The sequence below is a fragment of the Ruditapes philippinarum genome, unplaced genomic scaffold (assembly GCF_026571515.1).
Source record: "Ruditapes philippinarum isolate M1 unplaced genomic scaffold, ASM2657151v2 ctg6308_1_1_1_1, whole genome shotgun sequence".
In the NCBI taxonomy this organism is placed as follows: Eukaryota; Metazoa; Mollusca; class Bivalvia; order Venerida; family Veneridae; genus Ruditapes; species Ruditapes philippinarum.
Genome location: NW_026856902.1, coordinates 86,843 through 100,218, shown reverse-complemented (window position 1 = coordinate 100,218; position 13,376 = coordinate 86,843). Strand labels below are relative to the sequence as shown.

The following is a 13,376-nucleotide window of genomic DNA, read 5'->3' as shown; positions in this document are numbered from 1 at the left end:
TATGATTAACTTATGCGTTTTGTTATAAAAGCTGTGCAATAAATATGTAAAATATGCTTTTATTGACGATGTTTTTGTAAGAAACGGCACTATTTTGTTTAGAGGGATGGATTTTGTTTAAATCAAATAAAATAATTCATAATTAAAATAATTCAGACAAAAATAGTAACTAGCTCCTGCGTTCACCTGTGAGCTCTTTTACAACGTGTGAGTTCTTGATATAAAACATTGTAGGGACAAGAGAAACACATGAAATTCTACTTGAAAATAACATAATAAAAATATATACCTTCATAACTACAACGCGATTTTGACAAGTGAGAATACGATAATAAAAAGAACGATTCATGTATAAGTGGTTGTAGATTTTAATGCACTTAAAATAATTTCATTTATTACTTCTAATTATTATTTTACATTTATGTGAAAAATTATTCGTGAGAATAGCATTATAATAAAAAGTAAAAGCAGACTATAATCCAAATGAAATTACATTAGTTGTGTTAGATTCCCATTGATGATCAAGAAGTAATAAAATAACAAAAATATCAGACAAAACATTTTTTATCGATAGTTTGTTTATTCGTGAGAATATCATATAATAAAAAGTAAAGGTGGACTATAATCCAAAAGAAATTATTTGTGTTTGATTCCCATTGGTGATCAAGAAGTAATAAAATAACAAAAATATCAGACAAAACATTTTTGGGGAGGCTATGCCGACCCAATGTTAATACCGTCCGTCAAATCTTACTGCCGCGGTAATCAGGTCAAAAAATAGTACCTTGGTTTTTTCTAAGCTGACTCATCACTCATCACAGATATTTAAAATATGAAAATATTTTCATTCTTTAATTTCATATCAGATAATAATTCTCTGAAAAATTCTTGATTTTTGTTTGTTATTTTTTCAAAATCACTACTCCGTGACGTCATACTGCTGCGGTAATCAGGTTTAGGCATACGTACGTCTGTAATAAATAGTTCTGATATGAAAACCCTTTTACATAATAACTTTATCAATAATTTTTTAACAAAAAGCATAAATGAAAATTTATAAGTAAATGCTTTAATTAGGTTTCAAATATTCTTTATTATTTTTGATAACAATTTTCCAATTACTACGCAGCGACCAACTGTTTATGACAGGTCATTAACTAGAACGTTGCAACACCGTAGTCTCAATATCATGCATGTTCGTTTGTTGATATAAACCATTAATAGTCCTTAATATTTTTTAAAGACAAATAATGGTAAATTGTCGCTTACATCAGAGACATGGATCGTGCTTGCGTGATAACTAAGGAAAACTAACTTATTAGTACACCCTAGGAGGCTGTACGCGGAAAACGCTCATAAACCGCTATATCATATAGCTGTAAAGTGAACAGTTAAATGACAGAAATATGTGGTCAAATATGTTTTAACAAGGAAATAATTATTTCAGAGAAAGACGCAAAGATCAGTCTTCAATCAAATGAATGATCCCGTATTGTGTAATTAGAAAGTTTATTCAATTCTAGGGCAACGCATCATAATTTGATAGTCCATGTGTAATAAAATTCAAATTTTCAATACAGATTATGAGATACATAAAAAATATTAAAGAATAAGAGGCTTAAAAAACAACAACAAAAAACAACAAAAAACGCATATATATATATACGAATGACTTACAGTTTAGCATCGGGAATTCATCAACATATCTTACGAAACTTTAATTTGAAAACGATATTTGCGGGCGCTGAAGTGATTAATGTTTATTTGAATAAATCAAATAAAAAAACTTATATGTTTGTGTTCTAAAATTAATCGGCGGCATAAGAGGAATTTCGTATTCATTTTACAACACTTGAAAAAATACTACAGAAAATGTGTTGTTGTTGTTTTTTTTGTTTTGTTTTCAACAAAAGTGTGTGTGTTTTAAGTTTATTTATACTCGGGGCCGGAATAACCATACATGTATGTCCGAGATTATAGCATCGGGGACGTCTTTTTCAAGCCGAATCTTCCTGATAGCCCATTCTTCGTTCGTTGGTGGTAAAGGTGACGACAATACTGGCAAGGCATCAACTTCCTGACTGACGACAACAAAAACGGCATTCATTAGCGCCAAACCTCCAGAGTAAGTCACGACAGGTCAACCAATCACCTCTGGTACTTGAGATGACTTGACCTTGACCTGCCGTGTGCCTTCTCCGCGACGTGCACGCCTCTGGAGGGATTTGGAGAAGTTTCAACAAAAAACTTCCGAAACACGCTATTTATCAATTATAACATCATTCATAGCACTGACGCTTCGATGTTCTCATCTATTTGCGGGAAATGGTCGACAGGGAAAACCCTACGTAATAACAGCACACCCTGTTAACAATAGATTTTCCGCAGTTATATTTCAAGCTAGTGAGGTTTAAAAAATACATGTTGAATCTATATATTAACTACCATAAGTTGGTTGAGTGTTGGCGGTAAAAGAAGAAGATATAACTTCCTGATCAATTTTCACTTAGGTTGATTCAATTTTGAATAAGCTTTGCAGATATGTATTTTTTCAAGAAATATTTAGTTTTAATAAATATCCGAAGCCGTCAAAGTCAGCGACGAGTAATGAAATGGGAATAATTTTCTGAACAGATTTGCTTCGGAAGAAGACATCTTTCTGTCCGTAGAGCATGGATATTAATACTCATCACAAGACAGTATCTTATTGATCTCAATTATGGTACATGACATGTAAATATGTATAATTTTTATGTTCAATAAAAATGTTGCATAACTTGCAGTTGTTATTATCATTCAATGATATTAAAATGGCATAAAGTATTTATGATGAACAGTCCTAGAATATTTTGATAAGGAACAGTCAGTTGTAAAATGTTATTGTTATCTTATAATGAACAGTCGTCATACTTTCTGGTATGTCATTTATTATTGACAGTTTAGGTTTTTCAAAATTTGCAGGATTAGCAGTCCGAATGTAGACCTCAATGAAATGTTCTGGAATATTAACAAAATGAATAGTCAACCATATTAACCATATATATGAATGGTTGAACACAACAGTAAGGATAAATGACACAATGTGCATATCTTCTTATTTTGGTAATAATTGAAATAACAACACATTTTAAGCAAAAAGAAAAGAAACTATAAGTCTGAAACATTCTGTCATAGCCTCCCCATCAGTACATTCAGTGCTTTGATTTATCGACAGTTTGCATTACCAGTGTTATATCTGTTCTATTAAATAGAAGATATTTGTTTGTTTTTTTGTATGTAAGATCGAGATATATTTAATTTACATATACCAAGGCGCGGGCATGTTATCAAGCCATTTGAGCCGTGTCACGACAAATCCAAGATAGTGCGTTTGCGACCAGCATGGATCCAGACCAGCCTTCGCATCCGCGCATTCTGATCAGGATCCATGCTGTTCGCTTGCAAACCCTATGACAAGTAGGAACAGCATGGATCCTGATCAGACTGCACGGATGCGCAGGCTGGTCTGGACCCATGCTGGTCGCAAACCCATTATGTTGGTTTTGTCGTGACGCGGCTGATTTTATAGGGTTAACGCACGTTTTTCCGTGTTATAACGTCTGCAGAGTCCCGAGGAACGGTTGGTGCCCGAGCCCGGTAGGGCGAGGGCTCCAACAGTTCCGAGGGACTCTGCAGACTTTATAACACAAAATAAAGTGCGTTGACGCTATTATAGCATAAAATTTTAAAACAGATTCCTGAAGCATATTTAATACAAAGCACATACATTAAATCCTTGTGCTTGGACGGTATTTATCCAACTCTACATGTTTTACGTATGCGTTTTATTTTTCCGGGGCCAACAACTTGGGAATACAAATGCTCAGAACAGATCGAAATTTCCAATTTAAATTGATTTAACAAAGCTTAACATTGGAGATATATTAACTCCAGAAAAAACATTAAATTACTCTACACAAGACAAAACATGACTCTCAGAAATTCCTAGAATGATTTCAGATTGTTGGTTGAAAAACGATCAATGACATCAGAATCGGTTTTTTTTTCAAGCACACAAGTTTATAAAAAAAATCAGGCACTAAACATTATTCTTTGAAAGAAATATAAAGAGCATTTATAAATATGAACATCAATAAAACAACATTTTCTCATATTCATTTTGTGTTATCTTGTTTTGTAAGTTAATAGGAGGGTTTAACTGAATGACAGATATTTAATTGTTTACATTGACAACTGTCCGTTTCTTAGAAAGGGCGACAACTAAGATTAGCGGCGAGGTCTATACGCCGTATTTCTGGCATAGTTACTTGAATGCTGCTCGCCGTTTTATGCGGCTGAGGCCCACGAATTAATAATTTCAATATAACAAGAGCGCATGACTCTTTGGCAAACAGGCCAAACTGTCAAATTTAGTTTGTTTACTGGGCCCTATATGTATTGCACATAGGTAAAACCGGGCTATAACAAGAGCGCGTGACTATGTTAACACATGGTTTTGGTCCCGTTATAACATGGGCAAAAGAGGGGAAAATAGCCGATTTTATGCTATAATATATAAAAGACATTTCACTAGCGTTATATACGTTAAAGTGCGGTAAAAAATACTGTTTTTACTGTTTATTTTGAATAGAAGTATGTGATTAATTTAATCCGTTTTGATGCAATACTGATTTTATTGAAATCGTTGAATTAAACAATAGTTTGCTCGCCAGAGACTCGCTTCAAATTATTTTTTCAACTCGTTCAATAAATATACGCTCTATAAATACGAAAACTTACTTTAAAATTAGTTATGCCAGCGTACTCCATAGATCGCCTATATGCATGCTTAAATCATAATAGAATCTGCATTTATTCAAATTTTATTTTTATATTCAAAATCAATCATAAACTTTTATAGAAACAATTAAAGTATATTAACCGTAAACGTTGTTGTTTAAATGTTACAACAAAAGTACATGTAATTCTGGATAACCTCGTTTTTCTGCTTATCGAATAATACAGAATTTAACAAAAATCTCTGCAAAGCATGCAGTTGTTTAAAAGGTTATGATCTGGACAGATAGCAATTGTTTTTCGTTTGACGATATTGTGTTCTTATTTTTTTAAATTGATTCACTTGTAAGGAATGAGAATGTCTAAAGGCAGTTAAATATAGAAAGGTACGAACTTTTTTTTACATTATATTATATACTTGCTGAAATAACTGATATTGTAACTAGTGTTATTAAGCTCACTCACCTCTTAACATTTTACATCAATTTTTTCTCACATTTCAACTATATTACAAGTGCAGATAATAGTGTTATTGGATATTTATTAATGAAGTAATAGTTATTTCCCATTAAAGTTATTTTGTCAAACAGGATGTTTTTGTCATATAGAAATAAATGACAAATTTGTTGTACATTCGACATACTCATACAATGCCGTTACACGCTTTATTGTATAAGTTGGTTACTACCAACGAAACGGAACTATAAACGGGACTGGCTCTTGTTGCTGTATCGTGTGGGGGCTGCGTTCATGGAACGCCGCTTTTCCTTGTTGATCTTGTTTATCATATTGTAGTTCATTTGTTATTTCGGCGAGATATAATGTGAACTAAGTCAACAGTTTGTTGCCTTTGGTAAATTGAAACGACATGTATAAAAATGACAAACGTGTTGAACAAAATAACTAGGAATGAACCTTTGAAAAAACACACAGATGCAGTCAAAAACAGTGGCCCAGATTTTCTCGTTCTTCTGTCTTTGTCTGTTTTGTTTAAATTCGTTTGTTACATTTCTTTCCTCATAAGAATGTAATGAAAAGTAATTTTTATTATTTTTTTAATTTTTAATGTTTAGAATGTGTAACAATAATTTTTACTAATACACCTCCTGTATTGTACGTACATGTAGCAGGTCTGTCTTTCTCGGAGAACTCCATGGTCTGAGAGTATTCTGGATACAGAAGGATCATATTTCACAGATCATAACCGTATAAATGGGTTAGTGTTTTGTTTTCTAAATAAAGCAAGGCTTATTGTATGTTTATGACTGGTAGATACATGTATCATCACTTGCTTGAAGAATAAAAGAAAACCCTTCTCAAGTAAGCCTATAGTATACTTAAAACTTAAAAGGTAAAGACCGTTTAGTTATTGTTACTCTTTGATTATTTTTGTTACAGTAAGATTAAGTTGACAATTTCAGATCATCACAGTATTTGTTCGGGGTAATAAAATAAATAACATATGGGTTCGTGAATAACAGTAAAAATATCATCCATTGAAATAAAATACTACGCCTCGGGTAACAGTATTTTCCTCGGGACGATATTTTTATTGTTACCCACAACCCCATGTGTTATATATATACTGCTATAAAGAAAATAACTTACATGCATTGATACAATTGAGATTTTTTAAATAAATGCATGTTTTAAGTTTTTGTTGGCACAAACTGATAATATTTATGTACAAATACAAAATAACACTAAACCATTTTGTAATTTTGTATTATTTTTTTAGTAAAGAAGGGCTGCTTGCAAACCTAATCACAATATCAAAAAATGCATGGAATTTTTGACCATTATGCAAAATCTTTAAAACAGGCGCGAGTCAAAGATTTTTCTACCACACTTTTGACAAGGGATAATGCTGAAATAGTACCATCAACTGACCTATATATGCATGTTTATGAAACAAAATCAACTTTGCGAGAACCTCTATGGTCTGAACTTCGAGAAGAGGAATATACTTAATGGGAATATTTCCGTCGGACAACAGGGTGAATATTCCTTTTACATAAGATCAGGGGAAAACACAAGTTTACATTAATTCTGTATAAAGATAATCACACTTTTTATTATAAAACCTTTAATAACAAAATAAGCCATACAGTTCAAAGTTATACATAAAATAAATCATCAAAATCCTTGTCTAACACACCAGTTACACAGAGCCATCGGTAGTTTTTTTAGCCAAATTATGTAGTGAACCGATGACAACGTATTTAACACCGATATCACCTATTGGTCACCTGTTTTCCACCTATCAACTGCTATTGGGGAAAAATAAGTTGCATCGGTGAAAAATTACCGATTGGGAATTTTAAACATGGTTAAAATTCTCAATCGGTGAAAATATTTTACAAATAACCGACAGCAACCTATATGCAAGCTCTTTATCACCGATATCGCCGATCGGACAAAGATAACCAAATATGAATCACCGGCCATATCTGACGGAAAGTGTTTAACCAGTGATGACTAGCTATCAAACACCGATTAATCAGCGTTAGGCCAGATTTAGCTCCGATTTACAAACGATGAAAACCGATAGTATTTCAGCATTTTAATCATCGACCCAACCCCGTTTGAGTTTGCTTTCTGTCACCGATGGCCGTTTACACAGAAAACCAGAAAAAAATCACGCATAACAACCGATCATAACAGCGAGTAAATTTAAAATTAAATGACCGATTTGGGACCGACCGTCTGTGTAACTGGCCCCTAACCATGTAACTTTAGTCATTCTTTGTTAAACAAATATACATAATTATCATCTATGATTTTAAATTATTGGCAAATTAAACACTATGATATCTTAAAATCTGGAAACAAACTTTAGTGCGATTTGTTCCTACAACAATAATGATCAAGGAAAGCAGAGAAGTTAACATACACTTTATGTATATATTGAGAAAAGGAAAATGAAGTACTTAAATTTAAAATAAATTTACCGGCGAGCAAAGACCACGATCTTATATAGATACTTTCTTATTTAGGGGGTGACCAAATGATTTTGTAACAGCTTTAGAACCAACCCTACTGTATAAAGGATTTTTTTTTTATTTTTACGGCACGTCAACACATAACTGGCCAAATCGTGCCGAATGCTATATTAAATTTAAAATGTTATGTAAAATTTTGTAAATGACAATAAAAATGAGCCAATTAGATCCTAGAATACAAATTTATCTCTTTCAAATTATCAAGGATGTTTTTTGATGGAATTGTATTAAAGAGTTCTTTGAGTAAATTTACACAATAAAATCTATTACGGGCCTGTGAAAAATGACATTCAAGAAGAAAATGCTTGACAGTAAAATTTTCATTACAAGCTACACAGAAAGGGGCATTGTCATTCGTGATGAGATAAATAGTGGGTAATTTTAGTGTGTCCAATTCGGCATCGAAGAAGAACTGTTTGATCATTGCGGTTTGACCGGGATAGAGATGCTAACACATCAAGAGATGGGTTTACATCGTGAAGTTTATTAAAAACGGCATTGTCCCGTCCCAATTTGCTTTTCATTCAGATGATACGAGTTTATTTATAGCCGATCAGAAATCAGAAGCAGGTAACAATAAGTCAGTTTTTTGAAAATTTAATTATTGTTTAGCTAAAACATCTAATTCTTCATTTCCTCCTTTTTCTACATGACTTCCAATATAAGTGGTATGTACGGTTTAATTCTAATTTATATTAGCAACGTGTGGTTGAGGGGATGACGCATTAGAATCGCAGCAACTGTTCGTTAAAGGCGACCAGATGGGTTCGAATTACTGAGTATAGGTATCACTTAGCTCCGGCAGGCGTGGTAGGTTTGACCAAAAGTCCGTAGCACCCGAGGTTAGTCAAAATCATATTTCAAGTGTCGGCGTCATATGATTAAAACTGATTGGTGCCCCCCACCCCCCGTAAAATTAAGCCAAAAAATATAGTATGCTTTCTTCAAGAACAATATTATATCAGTCAGTTTTTATCTACTATTTGTCTTACATATTGAAAAGAAAATAACAGGGAGCAAAATTTTGCATAAGTAACTTATCACAAAACACCATTTGTCAATTGTATTGCTAAGATCTTGCCACGTGATGTCGTGTTTTTCATTTGGTCTTTTTAAATCAATAGATTGTTCAATGTTGTTCTGTAACTCGATTAATGTTTCACTACCAGAGTCTTTGTCCTGTGCATCTATAGAATCATCCTTGGGCTTAGTATGGATTTTCTCACATTTCAATATAGCTAAAAGCTTTCGAGTCAGAAGAACAAATTTCCTAAAGAGATACGGTATGCGTCCCCTATTTTTCATCGCATTTATCTTTGTATTAATGATGACTACAAAAACAATCAAGGCGTCTAGCATATAACAAATGAAAATCATAACCGATATAAGAGGCATTGGCTGAGAGTTGTGTGGCAAATGCTCGCTTACAATGGTCATATATACTGAAATGGCAAGTAGCATCGTAATTGAATATCCAACCCGCTCTCCAGATTTCTTCGGCAAAATAAATACCACTGGTGTAAGTAATGCGAGAACAATGATTGGCATAAATATATTAATCAGTAGAAACACTGGTCTTCTTTCAAACATAAGCTTTATCGTCATGGTACCATAATTAGACAAAACAGTGCGATTGATTAATATCCATGAGCCATGACTTTTGTCGCCAATTAATTTGTTATCTTCTATGCGAGTTTCAATCCTGAATTGAAATTTAAGATGTCCGACGATAAACATTTTTATTAGGCACGTCTGTATATCAAATGGATAGTAGGTCATGTCAAGGTCGCAAGTGGTGCGAGTTGTCATCAGCTCCTGAAAATATGCCTGTCCTTCGTTGCTGTATATAACAGTTTCCTGAAAATGTAAAACGTAATAACAATTAAAATAAAACTGAAAGAAAGCCCAAAACGACACCTCATTCTTTATCAATTATACATAATGTAGCAATGTCACCAATCTGCCTCTATAGGATTTTAAGAAGATTTAAAGCATTTTTGATACAGTAACTAATTTCCAAGCTCAAATAAATTTAGAAATGTTGGAGTCTCAACAGATGTGCAACTGTTCGTTATAATATTTTTCAAAATAGTTCATTCATTTGACACTTACAGAACTATCAGTTATTGTTTGACAAACTATTGACCATTTAAACACCTTGAAAATAAGACGGGGTAACCGTTTTCATCAAGATGGGTTATATTTAACTTTGATTTTGATCTGCTTATGAAACACGCATATAAACAGGCACAATCAAACCGAGTTTGCATTATTTACAATATTGCCGTTTTGACTGTCTTTTTGAGTCTTATTTCTCTTTATTTTACACACTTGCTAGTAAAATTGAAGAAAATAAAAAATATAAAAAATTGAGAGAAATAGGAATCCCAAAAGACCGTAAAAACGGCAATTGAAACTGTTAAAATGTTGTAGGCTCGGTCTGATTTAGCCAATTCATGGACAGTACTCTCAAGCCCAAATTACCGTCTACGACCCCTGGTACCGGCTTCCCTAGTTAATATTATCATAACACTTTGAATGTATCTTTGACTCGCTTCTTTTCATAAGATTCATACATCATTTCTGTGTATACCAACAATTTATACTATACACACTTTACACTTACCAATACAAATTATATATAATATTATCATGAAATATTTGCATTTCCTTCTCTCAGTTATATATTTCGCATATTTCCATTTAATGTAATGACATGAATAAGATACATGTTAAAGGTAAACATGTGCAATATCGTACATATGTTTGCCCCCATTATGGCGAGGGGTGAATTTAGGTTTGCCCTTGTCCGTCTTTACGCGCGTACGTTCTCGTGTTGTCACATGTACATCTAAAAGTATTTATGACTTCATGTCAAATTCATTTTTGAAAACGCACGACACAAAATATATAGCAAGTGCGATCCCTGAAGCATTAATCACAACATAATTGTTTGAAAATTGCAGACACTATTTGATTGAGTCACATTGACGGTTCCATTGTAAACGCCGTATGAACACTTGTTTCGAAATTCAAAATTTCATCATAACCATTCTGCTTAAGCCGCTGCTAAGGGGCGTTGTCGGTAAAGGAAGAGAGTTATAAAGAATCCCTTAAGAACGACAGACTCAACAGATTGTAAATGTTGCTGATTAAGCCTGTGCATTGACGGAAATGTTGAAATGAAAGTTACCGTCCACGCCCCCTAGCACCGGCTTAAGCAAAATTCAACATTAAATCATGGTAATGATGAAGTTTACTTGCACCTTTCTTGGTAATTGTGAGGTAACTTACACAATTTTGCCGTTTTGGACGGATTCGATTTTTTTCATGTAGATACTCTCTCAATTCAAAAGCAATGGTCTTGGCAAATTGCTGCATTTCGTTTCATATTTGACTCCTTTATTCGCATAGAATAATGTTTAGTTTTTTTGTTGTTTTTTTTTTTTTGCTTCCCTTTTAAGAAGGAATAAGGGCTATCCAGTGTCAAGTGTAATTAAACTGTAATTAATGCTTTTAAATCGCTGCTATCTAAAATATGAAATATGATAAAAAAAATCAACAAGGAAAAGCGGCGTTCAATAAACGCAACCCCCATACGACCCAGCAACAAGAACCAGTGTTAAGAGACTTAAAAGAGATAGAAGGCATGTGTGTTAACCAAAACTTATATCATATTAAATTTTTATAAATTAACATAAATACTCACATAGGAACGGTCAACATTCTGGCTTTTGCTAATTTCGGAATGTGGATTCGAAACACGAAGGACGGGAGTCCATACTTCACTCCAAGGTAACATTACATATTCTACGTCCGTGTCATTTTTAATCCCATTTAATGCTTTCGTCTTTCCACTAGACATAATAAAAGGTGAATTATTGAAATAAAACGTAAATAATTCATATGAGCCGAGTCATGACAAAACCAATATAATGGGTTTTGCGACACATGGATCCAGACCAGCCTGCGCATAGTCTGATCAGGATCCATGAATATTTGCTTACACACCCTTGTAGAGAAACTGACAGCGAACAGCATGGATCCTGATCAGACTGGCGCGGAAAGTTTGGTCTGGATCCATGCTGGTCGCAATTTGTGTCATGGCGCGGCCTCTTATATTCAATTCTTGTACTGGTTCAAAATGATTTTAATATATAATATTGAGACGTTACTGGAATCAAAAATGTTCTAACCTGGAATCAAAAATGTTCTTATCTGTTAAAAAAACACATGTGTTTTTCTTTAATGTTTACAAAACAATTTGGACAAATTCACTGGCAAGTTCCATGTAACATGTATTGGTTTTACATTAATAAATAAAGGAAAGTTACGGTATGTTATTTATGACCTGAGTAGGATCCATTTAAGTTTAATTATATCATAATTTCATAAAAATGAATTAAAAAATTGTAACGAAATACATACGGAATACACATAGCCAAAAGACATAGGATAACATTTCTTCTTAGTTTCGTCAATATTTCCGAGTGTATCAAGATAAGTTACAACTGATTATATTGAATGGCAACTCCTCCATCTCGACGGTATAATATGTTTACTATAGTTCATCAACAGGTTAACAGACAATTTTTGGACATCTTGTATCTTCGGAAGATTATATTCTTCTTCTGCTTTTGATATAGGACAAAAAGCAGAAGTAACGTCCATAGTGGATAACATAGCACAACCATATATCCTGAAAAATATGGGAAGGGTTTTAATACAAAGCGCAAATTTTGTTTGTGTTTTATCATGACATCGCAAATGATTTTCCCTATCCAATAAAATCACGCGGCTATATTATACATTCGTCAATTCTTTTTTTTATGCTTTTACAGAAATGAACCGGCTTCGTGCTTTTAAAATGGGGGCTTTGCCGGGGCTCTACCGGGATCAACCATAGCTCCATCGTCATCTTCCAGGGTTCTGCCGGCCTTCACCGGGGCTCTGCCGTAGCTCTACCGGCTATATCATGCCCCGGATCACCCCGGACGTCTATCGGGGCTCTGCCCGGATGTAAGTGAGACTGTGACTTTATACTTGTATATTGTAATCTGTGTCATTCTAAATAAAGTATATGTTCTGTTCTGACAAGCGTTTAAACACATCTTTCCCAAACCGGGCTAACAATGCCTTTCAATATTGATCATCAATTTAACTTTTGATGTATGATCGTGCCATGCAAAATGTGTTTAAGACACGGTTCTATTATCACAATCACATTATTTGAAAATATGTGTGTATCTCAATCATTAAATATGCGAATCCAGTCTAAACTACTATATTACTCCTCTTTCAGGTAACCTTATAATCGTGATAAACATGCGTGGTATTTAAATTCTTACCTCTGCGTACAAAGAGTGTCCCATTTCGCTTCATCGAATTTACAATATACAAGGTTATTTCACCCTCTAACTGGTTTACCTAGAGGCCCATCACGGATGTGATCTATCACAAATTCACCAGCTAGCAGCTTTTGTTACAAGTTCATAGCATAAACAATATTTTGAATAGATAGGCAAATGTTGGAAAATGTTCGTATGAAGAAGGGATTTTATGAAACATCACATAATTATGTTTATATGACATAACTGA

General features: G+C 33.6%; 1 protein-coding gene across 1 annotated transcript; it reads right to left on the bottom strand.

The window, feature by feature from the left end:
• Positions 1 to 6,830: 6,830 nt before the first annotated feature.
• LOC132748086 (acetylcholine receptor subunit delta-like) lies at positions 6,831 to 11,629 on the bottom strand. The gene is made up of 2 exons (XM_060737632.1): positions 11,488 to 11,629; positions 6,831 to 9,635 (listed from the first exon to the last, which is right to left on the bottom strand). The coding sequence occupies exons 1-2, from the start codon at positions 11,578 to 11,580 to the stop codon at positions 8,751 to 8,753; spliced, it is 978 nt and encodes a 325-aa protein (XP_060593615.1). The 5' UTR covers positions 11,581 to 11,629; the 3' UTR covers positions 6,831 to 8,750.
• Positions 11,630 to 13,376: the final 1,747 nt, after the last annotated feature.